Below are 16,579 nucleotides of genomic sequence, written 5' to 3'. Positions count from 1 at the left end.
TATGGGTTTCTGGGATTTACAAATTGATGTATTTTGTTTTCATTCCCTTTCAACTTTTGTGGAAACAGGGTCCTTGGTTCGTTATTGACATGAGTACTAAGCATTTGAGTGTAGTAGAATAAGAGTTTAAAAAAAAAAATAGGAACGATAGGAATTGACAGGAATAACTGATGACCCTTCACTTTGTCACATTCTGCAGTTTCACTGATGACCATAAAAATAAGTTATTGCTTGTATTTTAACTTATATTTGTCTACCAGAAAGTAAAAGAAATCAAAAGCATGTTATCCCACAGTACACTTGTGTATACTGTCAATTTTATCCACAAGAGGTCTAACAATCTTACAAACCTAAAACCATTGCAATATGCCATATCACACTACTTCTGAAACACTTCAAAAGTTTGGAATTACATTAGGAATTATTTCAGTTACAAAAGAAAACTGAAGCAGAATGGAAAATCAACTTGAGCTAAAGTCCCTGGGACCATAAGGAATTGTAGGTCTTTTGTAAAGAAATAATTATGGACTGCAAGTAAAAGCTTACTCACTTGGATATATAGGAAGAGACACTTAGTAGCGACTGGCACCTTTATGAATTATGTAATTATAAGCAATAAACATTTAGTTGTTTGTTGATGTACTTGTCAACAACTGAAACTACTCAGAGGAAACAGTAAGATCCCATTTGTAATTTCCAAAAACACAGCGTGACTTAATGTCAGAATTATTAAAAGTACACTAACAAACAGAAACATGTGTGCGCCTATATATCCAAGTGAGTTTCCGGAAGTGATTTTTCACATGTGACCAGTGGAGGTTATGACAGAGGGCTACACTGGCGAGATCCACACCCATCCCTCCTGTTGCACGAGTCTTCTTGTACTACGGATGATGTCATCTTTGACTGGGAAGGGGAGGAGGGACCCCGGTGCCTCCAGTGCCTGCAGAATCTGCATCAAGCTAGTGTGAGGTAACTAGAGAGAAACAGGAAACACGACCATCTGTCTTCAAAATCAAGCAAGTTTTAGAGTGTTCGATTTAATTTGATACAAATTCTTGATGACATAACGGCTAATGGTGGGCAGTGCAACAAGATTTAAATGCAAGAATTTTTTTTTTTTTGAAAAGCCAGAAGTTTTTGTTTGTGTAATTGATTGTTTTGTTTTTTGTTTTGTTTGCATATTTTGTTTGATTTTATTTTATTTTTTCAGTTATGTGACCATTAAGCATTTTGTATTTATAAACTTTTCAACACAGATAACCCCTGTTAGCTGGGCTTGACTACGAGTTACATAATGGGGCAACTGCCCCATCAGACATGACAATTTGTAAAATTAAATGGAATGTGCAAAACGGAAAAACAAGGTAAACTTCGATGAGAAGGTGAAAAAACGATTTTTTTCTTGGATTTACAAAAGTTTACATTCTATCATTTATTTATTTCCAAAGCACAAAAAAGGAAAAGTCAAGAAGCCACAAGCTGACCCATTTATTTTGAAAGGCTTGACCGGAGGTGGTTGAAAGTTAGCCTAGCTCGTAGCTTTTGTCAGTGGGAGGATCTCTGCTTGCCTGCCCCGTTTCTCAACACCCACTCTGTAAATTTAGCGAACACTGCAGCAAGAAGTGTGTCTGTGTGTGTCACGATCAAGAGGAAGGAGCAAGCAGGGATTAAGATTAATTAAAACCTCTCGTCCGGCTGGTGACAGGTAAATGCGAACCGGAGCCTGTGGTTTGACTCAAAATTCTTATTTGACACAATCCGACTGTCTAATTATAGCTCACTTACTTGGGTGAAAGGGACAAGGTGGTGGCTTTTTCTCCTACTAACATTCGCCTTTTCTCGGGTGGATGACACTTTAATTCCTGACCTCGCTGTAATTTACAGTGAGGTCTAAGCAGCGAGGTTGTAGTTGGCGGGGTGTGTTTCTGTACAACTGTTGATAGCTTCATTGCTGCTAGTTTAAAAGTGACGGCACCAGATCAGATCCCGTCGGTATGTTCTCACTGTTCCAAGTGCTGCGACCTCAATAAGGCTAAGCAGCTCCTTATGGCAAATTTCCAAGTGTACCATTCCTGGGAACACTTAATTTTCTCATTGTTATGATTCAGGTTTCCTGTTTAAACTACAAACAGTGCTTTTCAAATATACTGAAAGAAATGTGGAGGATGAACTTTGGACTAATAATGTTTAAATAAGTGAAAGTCCAGCCCTGTAAATGGGGATTTAAATAATCTACAATAGAGAAACATATATTGGATAACCTCATACATGTTTTCCTTAGTTTGTTGAAATTAATTAGAAAGCTAACCAGAATTCTTGATGCACCTGAGTCAGCTGACTGGTCTGCAGTCTGAAAGCCAATAGCAGCTTTTAGCACTTTTCTCTATTCTGGTTGTTCTTTCTATCCTCAATTTTGTTGTTTGCCAGTGTGAGGTGAAAGGCATTTCTGGCAGATTTATACCTCTAATATTGGAATGTCTTTGAATTATTTTGGACAGAACAAGAAATGTAGATGCCACATGTGTACTAAATGATTAGTCCCTTGGATGGGTGCAGTGATTTATCACCAGGTGGCCTGGAAGTCATTAGAGACTTCTTCTCTATCACTAAACTAGGCTGTCTGGCTGTAGTTTCAGATTCATCTGCTGAATCTCAGCAAGAAAGCAACTTGGCTTTTATCTCAAAATCTCAAAGCAGCTCTTCAAGACATTAAAATCTCTTTACTTTACGTTCAGTTTAGAATATGGATTTTTTTTAAAATTCTGGCCATCTAAATGGCAGATTACAGTTCGTGTGAACTACCTGCAGGGTTTTGTTTTTTTTATTTTTTTATTTTTTTCAAAAAGTGTGAAAATTGTTTAAGCAGTTAAGTCTCATTTGTGCTAACCCATGGTACACATGAAGTTCATCCATCCATCCATCCTCTTCCACTTATCCAATTCAGGGTCACAGCAGGGCCTATTCCAGCTACATATGAAGTTGTAGTTCTAATTTTTTTTTAATTTGATTTTGAAAACAATCCAAGTGCTGTTGCACATAAATGGATTATTTGACTGGTCTTTTGACAGACAGACCAGTTGTTCTGTCATCAAGCAAAAAACAAAATGTAAACACTTTTTTAAAGTTTCACAATTATTGAAATATCTTTGAATTTTGTAGAGAACAAGATATGTGAAGTTGGAATTCCACAAATTTTAAGAATCAAGTTATTGTTTTGTTTGTTTTTTAATATTAATAGTTTATTTTTAATCAAATGATTTTAAAATAAATATATTTTAGGTTCAGACTCTCCTGTGTAGGAACTCATTAGCTAGCCTTGTGGCTTAGCTTCTTTGGGCAATGACACTTTCATTTCTGTCCACCAGTCAATGTTTAGAAATGCAAATACATTTTATAAAAGTTAATAAAAAAGCATCAGTGCCTTCAGGTAACAGACGATTGTTCTCCATTGCAATTTGGCAAATGGCATCCCTCTTTTGACTGTTTACCTGTATGCAAACGAAGCCTGTTCAAATATGTTTTGTAAACTAGCACTTGGAATATAAACAGAAAACAGAAAATTTCCACTACCAAAAAACTCTGTCCTTCTTACCTACAGACTCTAGAAATGCTCATAGAGATTGTGAAGGCCAGTGAGAAAGAAAACAGCCTGAAAGCTTAGGCTGTGCTCTGAATAACTGACAAATATCTACTATTGCAAGCCAATCAATTACTCATTTATTTGAGAAAATATTGGACAAGTATTGAGTAGTTATTATCATTATTATGACTTTAAAGATTAGAACAGTTGGCTTCTAAAGGAACAGACAAAAAACAAACTCGGGGAAACTCAATCCTCTTGGCCAACAAGTCATCCCTGTTTGGCTGCTCATGACCTGAGTTATTGAAGAGACGTGAGTCCTATGGTACCTGTTCTCTCTCAGTGTAGCCGCTGCTTCTTGCCTTAGAGTTTGCCAGCTGACTGAACTCTGTTGTCTTCCCCTACTTCCTCTCAGCAGGCTTCAAGAGCAAGAGTGTCTTCCTTTGATGTACTTTTAAAGTCGTGGCTGCTTGACAGAAGCCATCTATCTAGGTCATTAATCTGGGAATGCCCAGCTGATTATGGTGATCAAACAAGTTTTTGCTGCATGAGACTCCACCTATGTAATTGTGTTGAAACTGCAAACACCTGAAGGATGTGTTTTTGGAACCTTATTTGCTTTTCTGATCACATGCTTATACTGTTGTTATGACGTGATAGGCAGTTCGTTTAGTTGATTAAAACCGACCTTCCAGACTCTGCCAGGCCATTACTTTGGCTTGATGCCATGATTTTCCTGATCTCTTTATCACAAAGCGACCTGAAAGTTGGTACCACTTCTTCTGTACCACTGAACCTACAGAATTGCGGCAAGAAAAAAAAACATAACTTATTTCCCAAAATGTCAACAGTCTTTTAATGCATAAAAATTTCTGTGCTTAGTTTACAATCACCTGGTCGTCTTCATATGGATTAATTGTCCATTGCTGTTAAGAGGCCTTAAAAATGATATATCTATTTTTTTTAATGTCTTGGGCATAGCTGATTTTGGCACATTTGACCATTTCCTTGGGTGTAGCATATGGTCATGACTCGGTGAGACTCAGGAGCTGGGGTTTTTGTGCCCTAAGAATGTGAGAGGCTGACTTGATCTCCTCTGTGTGTTCCTGCTCTTGTGTAATGCAGATCGGCATTGAAACATTTCCTTTTTTGCGCTGTAGTCAACAGCTTATAGTAAGAGGGCTATATTCGATCATTAAGTACTAGATATGAAACGGCTTGAAGGTATCTTTCAAATTCCTCTGTGTAATCTTTAATCTTGGTAGATGAGATGTGTGTAGGTGGTGCTGACAGCTGGTCCTGCGGGCTGTCTGCTCTATGTCATACACAGCCTTTGCCAGTTTAATTTTGCCCCATTTCTTAGGTTGCCTTGTGCAGAGGTGCAGCTAATTCCTGGGTGCCCTTAGATCTAAAGGTTTATGGACTGTTTCAGGACTGCACCTCTTGAGGATAAAAGGCACAAGTTGTCTGTTATTGTGAGTTGCGGTTCAGGTGCAGAAGTTGTTTGAGGACATTTTTGTAAAAGGCATGCCCCTGAAGTACATTAAAAGGCCTTTTTCTTTTGTAGTTTGGAGCTACACGGCTAGACGGGAATGAATGTTGAACGTTTCTCTGTCAAACTGAGTCAAAATCCAGTCTGGCTTTTATTATTCTGTTAGTTATAAAACCTGTTTCTACAACCAGAGTTGGACAGAGCTCCTGGACAACTCCTGTCTGTGTCAGAGTTTTTTTTCTTTTACTGTACACTATCAGTCCTGTGAGCTTGTTATATGTGCAAAACAATCCTGACGGGACTCATTTCCTGTTATATGTTTGCAGGACATGAGAACAAAAAGTCATCATCGCTGTAGTCTCAGGAACAACATGTTTGTTAATAGCTGGATGTTCGTGTATGTTCAGCATTGTTGTTGATATCAAACTCACATGAGCAGAGAGAGGCAGCTCTACCTCAGCGGTCAGGGTCACGCTCTACTCTGCAGTAACTCTGTTCAGCTTGTTGCATAACTCCTGTTGGCCCTTAAGCCTCAGGAAACCTCCTTAGAGAAGGATTGAGGTGGCGTGTTCATTAACCCGGGGCATTGCTCAAATAGTTGTACAGAGTAATGGTGCTTTGCTTTCCCTTTCAATGGGTGTCTTTGGACCAAGTCTTATGACCTAAGTCTTAGACTTAAGACTTAAGTCGTGTTTTACAGTTTATCCCCTTCATAAGGACACTATGCTAAAAATATTTATTCGTGTTTGTTGATTTTTGGTTTGTATTTAACACCTGTTTCATGATGAAATAATAAAATAAATAAAAAATGCATAATAAGTTATTCGAATCATTTTCCGTTCATTGGCTGGATACCTAAATCTAAGTCATTTATACCTCTTGATTATATGTGAACAGCTTACCAACCGAAATATTCATCATAATTATTCATACTTTGATACTTTTCTCTTTTTTTGTGGATGAACAAACAAGATATTCTTACGTGTTGGGTTGGATTTGGAGGGTAAGTGGATTTCGTTACCTTTGGACAGAGTGGCATAAGCTGTTTTTCCCTTAATTCCAGCCTTGAGGTAATTCTGTCCGTACTATTCCTTCATATTAACAGACAAGTATAATGTTAGCAGTTTACTCTTATTACCCTTAACAGTATTACTGTTAAATGCATAGCATTTGTAGCCTAATCTAATTTTCAATGCCTGCTTACTAGACTGGCCTTTTGAAATACCTACAACTTGACAACAAATACACAAGAGACCATCAAAATGCAAGCTACACAATGGAAATAGTGAGGTATTGCTTCAGAGCAGTGGGTTTTAATCTTTTTGTGCCAATTTCCAGGCTTCACAGGAAAGCCTTTTGTCATGTGTTCGTTTGCTTGGTAAATTGTGTGTATGTAGATAATTGCCATTTTTGTGCTGTTCTTTGTTATTAACCAGGAAAGTGGTCACTACATTTCTTGACACCAAGTGCAAACAGTAGAGTGGAAATTGAAGAGAAATTCTTCCTCTGTTGCTTTTGGGCTAATTTGTCTTAGCATGAGATGAACTGTGAAATTAAATGTAGCCTATAGTAGTGCATTTTTTTTTTTCCTGTTTTCCTTCAGGGACCACATAACGCGTTAGCAAGAACATTGTCTTTACAGCGTGGCTCACAGTGTAATGCAGAAATATTAGAAAGTCCTGATAGACAGGATATTGTTCATTCTTTTCAGATTTTTCTTGTAGTTTAATGAAATCAATCTTTTTCTTCAGGCCTGCATTTCAGTGAAATAATATGGAAAAGGACTCCTCGGTTTGAACTGCTATTAACGCAGTCTGCGACCAGGAGTTGTTTCAACAGAACTCAGCCCTTTATGAAAACAACACAAGGTTCAATGGCAGCTTGTTGCCCCAGAGGCATAAAATACAATCCAGGAAGTCTAGATTTGGTAACAGATCTGTGAACATGAAGGTATTTCAGAGCCCAAAACAATAGCAGCAGCACTATGAGAAAATACCATGCAACTGTGGAAAGTTACCGTGGTGGTAATTATTTTTTAACTTATTCCACTTGAAATGATCTCTTGGACTTTAGGGATTGGCTACCAGGGCGCCTCAGTAGGAGACATTATGTTGCACTGTGAAGTGTAGTCACAATGAATTTTTGCAGGCACCCTAGCTTCATAACTAGAAGGATCTTTTACAAATAAACAAACAGGCTGTTTTTGAGGTTACCCAGAATGCAACCTTGCCTTTTTTTTTTTTTCTTCAAAGGGTCACGACCTTGCTTTGACATTTTGACGGGAAAATAAAAATTTCAGGATCATCTCACTAGATAAAAGATGAATGTTGGCTTTTCTTCCAAGAAACTCAATCTTGACTCTAAGGTCAGTTAATTAAAGTTGCTTTGGTGTCATCCTGTGTTGTTTTTTTGTTTTTTTTTCAGGCAGCGTGCTTCTTTGATGTAAATAAAACAGATGGTCCTCAGCCAGCTCCACCATGATAGTTGAGTTTTTATGAACGTATTCCAGTAATATCTCTGTGCACGTTCAGATGCCTCGAGTTACATTGTGTACAATCAAAGATATATGTGCCAGTTTATTTTTGGCTTTTCCACAGCTTTCAGTAAGAGTGTTAATTATTTAGTAACAACTGCACCTACATCCAGTGGGGTTTCTAGTCAGACACTAGTTGTGGTAAGCGATGCTCAAACATGTTTTAATTGAATCAGGGTAAGAAGAGACTTTAGTATGAACGTGGAGAGGATGAGCTAAAGTTTTTTCCATGCTGAATCATGTTGAACAGGTGTCATCTGGAGGATAGAGCAAAATCGATTTCTACTAGCAACCACCTGCCTCTTTAGTAGTTGCTGTCATTAGTATCCATTAGTCCCTAAATTGAGAGCATCAGTCATAGACAGCCTGAGGATTTGGCACCATTTGTGACTATATGGGACATTTTCACGCATAATTTCCTTTTGTCAACGTGTCAAGATGTTCTCTCACAGGCTGCTAATATCAATAGGAAGAACTCAATGTGCAGCTCCAAAAAGCAACTGTGTACATGTGGCTGTATGTGAATGTAGGCATTGCACGTGTGCTTGCTTGCACGCGTCGCCTCTGGCTGCTCCCTCCGTGCTCCGGCTCTGCCGAGGCCTGTCCAAACAGAACTACAGCCAAAAAAGCTCCTCCCAGGCTCCACAGAACAGGAAGTGGGTTGTTTTGTTTCACAGAGGCCTCGGTGCTGCTGTCTCCCACTTGTTTGGCTCTGAACCCATCATCTAGTTGAGAGTATTTCTGGTCCATTTGGCAGTCTCTGAAAAGCAAAAGATGCTGTGTGGTGTGCGTTGAGATGTATCAGGCACTCTTCAATGCAGCTCATTATTTTTTTGTTGTTCTTTTATAGCTGTCAAAGCCTTTGCTCTTTTTTGTTCTTCATGAGCATATTAAACATGCAGAATAACTGGAGTGAGTAAATGGAGTGAGCAGCCTAAATTCAAACTTGAGTATTTGGTGCAGCTTAACAAAAGCTTTGCAGCTGCAGCACAGTTTGTGGGAAGTGTAGGAGTGGGTTCTTGGGCAAAAGACAGAAAATATGATCATACCCATGACCACAATTTCCATAGCAAGAAACAAGTAACCAAGTTGTTATTAAAACTGTCAACCGCCAAACACCCAAAGTTTCCTCCTGGTTATGCCAAGTTTTCATATGCATGGTAATGGAGCTGACAAGTAATTCATTCACTTACCCTTTTCATTTTGCTCTTTCCAGAGCAAAACTACTGATTCAGCCTATTTATTTCTTAACCATTTACATGTAATTTTATTTTAATAATTGTACGTACTTCCACAGACTGTATTTAAATGAGCTGTTGTCTGTTTCGAGGTCAGCTGGTTAAGTGCTGATAGAGACGTTTACTGGCAAAAGTGGTCAATGGAGGATCTACTCAAAAAGTCAAGGCAATGTGAGGTTTTCTGGGTACCTTATGCTTCAACTCGTGTCCACTTGGAAAAAAGCTGAAACCAATTATAGACAGTAGCTCCACATGGCTGATTGCTGTCAGCAACACATGGTGAAATACAATTAAGTTTCCACATTGTAATGCTATTTCTTAACCCAGGTGTTTACCACAACATAGAATGGGCAGTTAACCAGCTGTCAGCTCTTTTTCCTTCACTGAAATTGCCTCAATTTTACTGGCTGTTGTTTGACCTCTAATTTCTTTGCTTTTTCTGGAAGTCCCATGTCACCCTTACTCTCTAACTTCAAAATATTTCTGCAGCCACAACCCATTCAGATAATTAGTTGTGCTTGGTTTTTTTGGGTTAAAATCCCTGGTTTCAGATTCTCAGATCTGAAATTTTGGCAGTTTCTTCGTCTTCTGACTGCAAACTGTAATTACTTCTCCACATTTCCAAACACAGCGAACTAATTGCTAGTGATAACCTGCCACAGCTTTAACTTTAGGGATGGGTATTATCAAATAGTCTGCAAATTCTTCCTGTAGTAAAATCTGTACAATCTGTGGTGTCCCGTTTTCATTTTTCTTGTGTTTGTAAACAGATGAGATGCTAAACAAGCTTATTATTTTTATGGTTATTTTATGACTTGTTAAAAGGTATTCAGAAGATTAATTTTGCCCCCCCCAGCTCTGCATGAAATAAATAATGTCTGATGATACGATATGAAACCAGCAACAGTTTAAATAATGACCTCAGTCTGTGTTTCATCGTGACTTCTGAAAAATGGCTTGATGCTGCTTATTGAAAGCACTGGTGTTGCCATGCATCTGAGCAGCAATTAAAAGTGGGCGTTGGGGCAGAGTCGACTCAAAGTTTTGCCTGTAGCACAGAAAGATGAATTTCCCCTGATGAGTCGGTGCCCCTCGTGAAGAGTATTAGTGTCAAGACTGTCTGGCAGAAGGTGGATGAGGTGAGGAGCCAAATGACTATATGCACAGCTGCTCCCAGGCAGCAGGGCTCCAGCTCATCCATCAGCAGCACTGCTAACTCATCCCTATGCATCCCCAAACACACCAGCTGAACTAGTCTTCTGACCTGGGGATACTTCATAATGTTTCTTGATGGTTTGTGCACAAAAACTCGCAAAGCTTCTTAAAGCATAGGTATAACATTTAATTGATTTTAATTTAGGGCTAGGATGCCTGCACAGTACACACATGGAAACAAAACGAGTTTAGTGTTTTGGCTTTTTTAGGATGCCACCAAGCACTTCATCAACTACTCTAATTTCCTTACACTTTTCTCCTCCTTGCAAGCCAGCAGAGGATGCGGAGCCTGATAACACATCCCTTCATTTCCTAGCTTGTCTCTACATGTCTTTTATTCCTCTCCTTCACTTCTGTCTTAACCTCCGTCTCTTCTGTTTGTGTGGCTTTGTAGACTAGATTTGGCATTGGGGATTCAAGGTCTGTGACTGCATTTTGCCGTGACAGTATGTAGATCAGAGCTTTCCCGAAGGTGTAATGCCGTACGGCCTGTCAGAAATGTCAGAGTGGTTGCTTTGGAGCTACACTGCTTGAGCAAGGAAAAAAATCACTGTGTTCTTGATTTATCTTATGATCCCTACTGATAATTTAAATAACTACTATGTAAAATCCACGAATAGATGAGACGGTTAATGTCTTGTTTGACTTCAGGCAGACATGTTTTGAAGAACTTCTTGTTGTTCTCCCGACAGAAATGGCAGCCATTCGGAAGAAGCTGGTGATTGTTGGAGACGGAGCTTGTGGGAAAACATGTCTTCTCATTGTTTTCAGTAAAGATCAGTTTCCCGAAGTCTATGTCCCTACTGTGTTCGAGAACTACATCGCTGACATCGAGGTTGACGGAAAACAGGTTTGTGCTATTTACACTAAAACTGACTCGATTAAAGTGATGGTGTCTCTCGTCATGAACACAGAAATGCTTTTCAATTATTTAGGCTAATTGTAGATTTAAGAACATGAGAGTGTAAGTAAAGTCCAATCCCCCTCAATTACTGCTGCTACTGTCAACCTCTCCCATCTCTCACACCAGACAGTTTGCACTAATGTTGCCAGACGTACCATAAACACTTGAGGTTTTTGTTTGTTTGTTTTTAAAGTAGTTGACCAAAGTAGGCTTCTAATTATGATGATGCAACTGCTGGCTGAGAATGCAAGTGTGAAGTGGATTTTATAATATTTCAGAAGCTAGCTTTCTGAAGGACTACATTAAACTAAATTAAAACAGGCCCCAGGCACCAGTTGAAAATTAAGAAGATACATTTTTCTTAATTGCGGTGTAAATATAATCTTGGTTTCCACAATATCAACACTTAATTTTTTTATTGGGATACTCTGAAAGAGTAGTGACCTTATTAGCCAGACAAGAGATAATGTGCTATCGACACCATTGTTTACGTGTGTGTGTTTTTGCTCCTGGACAAGAGCTGCATGCACAGCCTTAAACAAGAGAAAAACAGTTTTTTTGTGCGTGTGACGTCTTGAATCTGAGTCATGGGAAGGTGGTGACGGTCGAGTTTAAACTGCAGATGGCTCGTTATGTCCAGTCGTTTTATTTTTTTTCTTTAGCCGACCATCGCTACACAACTTGGCAAAACAGGAAATGACTCTACTTCCCAGCTTCCTGTTCAGACGGGGAACAGGGATGTCTCTTAGCAATCCCATTCCTTCCCTCAGGATCACCATCCTCGTGCTACTGCCTGATAAACGTGCCTCACTTCCTGTCCTTGTCCTGGCTGCACTTCTTAGGTGGAGGTAGTCAGGAGGTTAAAGCTCATGTTCTGGACAGGAAATTTAAAGTTAGGGAGCAATGATGCACAGATTAGAAAGGGATCATTTTGGAAAAGATGTGAGTGTCAAGTCTTTGAGTGTCTCTATGGAGGATAACCATCCCGTCAGATTTAGCTTCTTACACAACAGGATGGATTAGATTTGTGTTCAGCCCCAAGTTTTTAGCTCCTCAACCCCCACCCCATGAGGGAAAGATACTCTCATCGTCAGCGGACTGAGCCGATTCCACAAATAGCTGTGGGGTTTGGGGTCTTTTTCCTCTGTCTTTCCCTCCCTGAACTCTGCAGCTTACAACTAGTCCAGTGGGAACATAGAGCGCTGGTTCCTCATGCAGTCTCAACAGTGTTCGGCCACCTCCCACCTTCTGCCTCTGCAAACCTCTATTTTGGGACCGTTAACAGATTTTTGTGCTTTCTGTGGGCATACAAAAATCTGTCATTCAGCAAAGTTCTGGTATTTAAACTTTGCAAAAGTTTCTTTTTTCTTTTTCCATTGAATCCAATGAGTCAGCTGAAGAGCAAACTCAAGTGAAGCTTGGCTGTTGATGCCTTTAGAGGGAGACACGCTAACCGGTTTGATGGTTGCTAATCTCTCTCTTTCCCTAATTGAATTAATCAGTGGTGTGATGGGATGAGCCCAGTCACCAAGTTCATTTCCACAACACTGACAGCCTTACACAACTAATAGATTTACAGTATGAAGCCCCGATTAGGTCAGAGCTGCTGGGGTGATTTAAAAAAATGAATTCACTTTAAGATGAAGAAAGTAGTTGTAACAAGAGGGAAAAGCGATACTATGTCAGATACTTCCAGCATTGTTTGGTTCCCCATATTTAAACCTCCAGCCTTTGGAAAGATTACTCAGATCCTCCACATGCCTCAGAATTTCTGCGTCATTGAGCAGAAGTGATGTCATGACTGGTTATCTGTTGCATTCGTCTCCATTAGTGGGCAACGGTATGTTAACTGTTTACAAGAGAAGTCTGTGTTTATAAAGATGAGTAATATTAAGGAGCAAAACTGCATTTGTTCTCTGTTCCGGATGAATCCATGTTTTGATGTTGTGTTTTTTCCAGGTGGAGTTGGCATTGTGGGATACTGCAGGCCAGGAAGACTACGACAGGTTGAGGCCTCTCTCTTACCCCGATACAGATGTCATCCTGATGTGCTTCTCCATTGACAGCCCAGACAGTTTAGGTGAGGAAAGAATAAATTAGAGTAGTCTGTTTTAAAATGTCATATTACAAATGATGAATAACGAAACTTATAGTACTTATAACTTCTATTCCATTAAAATGATCGTTCATGAACATATTGCTCTATCTTACATAACCAAACGTAGGTCAAATAAGCGAGAGAGGGTCCTTGTAAAATACCCTAATATACTTGATGGGAAGTGGGATTAATGCAGCTAAAAACATCTTTGCCTCAAGGAGGCTGCAGAGCAATCCATCATGAGAAGCGTTCTGCACTGTGACTCTGCACTGCTTGTCCTCTTTTTATAGTTCTCCTCCCTATACTGAGTATTTCAGCTCACTTCTTGTCTTTCCTGGGACAGAAAACATCCCTGAAAAGTGGACGCCTGAGGTGAAGCACTTCTGTCCCAATGTTCCCATCATCCTGGTGGGGAACAAGAAGGACCTGAGGAACGATGAGCATACACGGAGAGAGCTAGCCAAGATGAAGCAGGTACAAAGGCCTTGACGGTCAATGAACAGTGGAATGAGCTAATCTGATGCAGGTAGAGAGTTCTTGAAATCTCAGGCACTAAAAGGCACTGGATATGTGCTGGGTTGAAACATTTCATTTGTTAGGATTTTCTTTGACATATCTAGGCACGTGTTATTGACCCTTTTAAAAAAATAAATAAAAAAGGGTCATGTAGCACTACCATCCTGTGAATGTTTGCAGTCTCACATTTCTTTCTAAAGGAGCTGCATGACGGATGACGTTAATCTTGCTTTTCCTGCTTCACCAGCGTACTCGGTTTAAGAACTGTCAGCTTATAGAAACACTAAAGGCCTGTGTGTAGAAATGGAAAAATCATTATTGTACAGGGTTTCAACCACATGTTTACGACATTACACCACCAGTGTATTAACTACAGCATCAATCTCACAGCTTACTGACAGTGACGGGACTTTTCTTAATATTTTTCGACCACATCAGAACTATGACAGGACAGAAATGTTCTAATCCAGAACAGCGTGTGAAAAGCAGAAGCCTCAGATGGCTGTACAGTCAGAGCATGAAATATGATTCAGGGAAGCTGGTTTAATTTGTCACCGAGTATGAACGCTTATCGCAAAACACAGCGTTCGTACTGCAAAGAAGATATTATGTAATTGGACACTTTCTATCAAATGGCTTTACAAAAAAAAATTGAGAGAAGACAGCAGGAGGAAGAAGAATCCCTCTTCTAGGATTGGCATGCAATCATTTAGAGTAAGAAAGCAATAGAAGAATCGAAATATAGAAAATCACAATGTCAAAAATGTCAGTGTCAGTAACAAGTTAAAGCATGTGTCTCTGTCAAACTGATTTCATAAGATGTAAAAGATTTCAATTTGCTAATCAAAACATACTGACAGTATAAATGATATGTCAAAAAAGCAAAATGTTTTGTTTTCTGTCACTAAAAGGAGAACAGCAAAGTGAAAGCCTGAATAACATCTCAGTTTTATGTTTTCACAGATGAGCTTTTCCTGTCTGTGGAAATCAAGACATCAGTAGTCAGTTCAAGAGTTTGACTCTTACATAGTAAAACAGACATCGGTTTGATATTTGTAAGATATGTGATAAATGGCTTAGACATAAAGCCGTAAACTTGAGCCCTTGATTCCAAGATTTCGTCGGTTGGGTAAATGAGTCATGCTAAAAAGGCGGTGAGAGGCACATCAAACTGTGCTTATTCTTTTGTTAATAAGTATTATGGTAGTGAGGGGGTGTTTAGACTGTAGCTGACAATGATCAGTGTCTTAGTGTATAAAATGATTTTTTTTTTATCAGCAGTTCAAATGCAAAAAGACTCAGTTTAATGTCACATATATGACAAAAAAACAGTTAAAAAAAGAGCCTTTTTTTGCATGAAAAATAATTCATGTTCTAAGCACAGTTACATTGATAATTTTGTATTGATTCTGCTTATGGAATGACTTATTCTTGACTGATTGTTAGTGCTCTAATTTCACTTTAAAAGGGGGAAAAAAAATCAAGGATCTCCTCAGTGATATCATGATTTTCCCTGGAAAGTAAACTGAGCTCTCCTTCTTTTCTCAGCACTTTAATTGAGTCCCTAATGGTGTCCGATCTAACCCTGCAGGAGCCAGTGAAGACAGAAGAAGGCAGAGACATGGCTGGTAGGATCAGCGCTTTTGGCTACTTGGAGTGTTCTGCCAAGACGAAGGATGGTGTGCGGGAGGTGTTTGAGATGGCCACGAGAGCAGCACTGCAGGTCCGCAAGCGCAAGAAGAGAAGTGGCTGCACGGTGCTGTGAGCAGTCCAGACGCCATCAAATCAGCTGACCAATTGGAGAAAAATAACACATGAAAAAGGACTGACCTATTACCAAATGGATCTTTGTACTGTATCTCACATTTCATGACAAAGACAGGCAGATGAATTGAACATAAACAAACCTAATACAGGAAATGAACTATATGACATCTGTGGCTAGAAATTGATGTTTCCGTATTGATTTGCTTTTGTCCCTCCCAAAATCTGTCTTAACAATTTACACTTTTTTTTTTTAAACTTGGCTTTGGTAGGTGCACATTTGTATGCGGTATTGTTCTTCACAAGCTTCTCGGGCAAGTGGCATCATCAGCTTGTATAAATCTTTGAGTAGTTCCCAGTCTCGTCAAGCAGGCAGTTCTGTTTCACTGTAGCAGTAGCGATAGAGAATTAAAGATGATATCTTTTGACCATAAGAGCTAGTGCCTTTTTTTAAGTTTATACACCACCGTCTGTTTGTCGGCGAGCTTGCATTTCAGCTGAGGACCCCTTCATTGTACTGTAGCTCATTTTACAGTGTTGTCATTGTGAAACCTGAGCAAAGCCATAAGTAAAGGCTTTCAGTGCTCGTCACGTCAAGCACAATGAATGGTTGCTTGTGTCATTTTTTTGTTGGTATGAAACATCAGTTTCACCTTCTCCATTATGAGCCCACTCACATCGAGGATAAAGAAAGGCAGCTGCTTCTGTAATGTAATGTGTCAACAAAGGAGTGTGCTTCCCATTCTGCATAAAATTATTCACATTCGCCCCTCGTAATTGTTGCTAGAAGCTAGATGGGAGGGGAGGGAGAGGTGGCCAACTGAGACGCAAGCCAATATGACTCAACTATGCACAATAGCTGTTAGGACCAACAGGGAGATGACACAAGTGGAATCACATGTAGGCCACGGCCTGGTGAACCCTCCCTTGTTTGTTTCTTATGAGTGACTGAGTTCAGCTCTTTTTGCTAAGTTAACTGGTTACACCCGTTATTGGAATCTTGTTTGTGATACTGGTTAGCCCAGTCATGGAAATCGCATCCTGTTAGGCTGGATGTTTCCAGTTGGACGACATTCTTTACATGTCTGAGAAGAGCCACAGTGTGTGTGAGTGAGTTTTTTGTTTCTTTTCCTGGTGCCTTCTCTGTTCTGGTGTGCCTTTTTCAGTTGTTCTCTCCCAGACCAGATGGACTAGCTGCTGAATGTCAAGCTGATACTCACTGACAAGGTCAAGAGT

The 16,579-nt window shown here is 39.6% G+C and overlaps 1 protein-coding gene across 1 annotated transcript; it reads left to right on the top strand.

Moving 5' to 3' along the window:
• Positions 1 to 1,540: 1,540 nt before the first annotated feature.
• LOC146517973 (rho-related GTP-binding protein RhoA-D-like) lies at positions 1,541 to 15,595 on the top strand. Its single transcript, XM_085158886.1, has 5 exons — positions 1,541 to 1,708; positions 10,754 to 10,911; positions 12,925 to 13,045; positions 13,407 to 13,537; positions 15,171 to 15,595. Exons 2-5 carry the CDS (start codon positions 10,756 to 10,758, stop codon positions 15,342 to 15,344), a joined length of 582 nt encoding a protein of 193 aa, XP_085015012.1. The 5' UTR covers positions 1,541 to 1,708; positions 10,754 to 10,755; the 3' UTR covers positions 15,345 to 15,595.
• The last annotated feature ends 984 nt before the right edge of the window (positions 15,596 to 16,579 follow it).

Source organism: Neolamprologus multifasciatus, chromosome 5, assembly GCF_963576455.1.
Source record: "Neolamprologus multifasciatus chromosome 5, fNeoMul1.2, whole genome shotgun sequence".
NCBI classification, from domain to species: Eukaryota; Metazoa; Chordata; class Actinopteri; order Cichliformes; family Cichlidae; genus Neolamprologus; species Neolamprologus multifasciatus.
The sequence above is the reverse complement of the archived record's forward strand: the minus strand, read 5'-3'. Positions and strand labels throughout refer to the sequence as shown.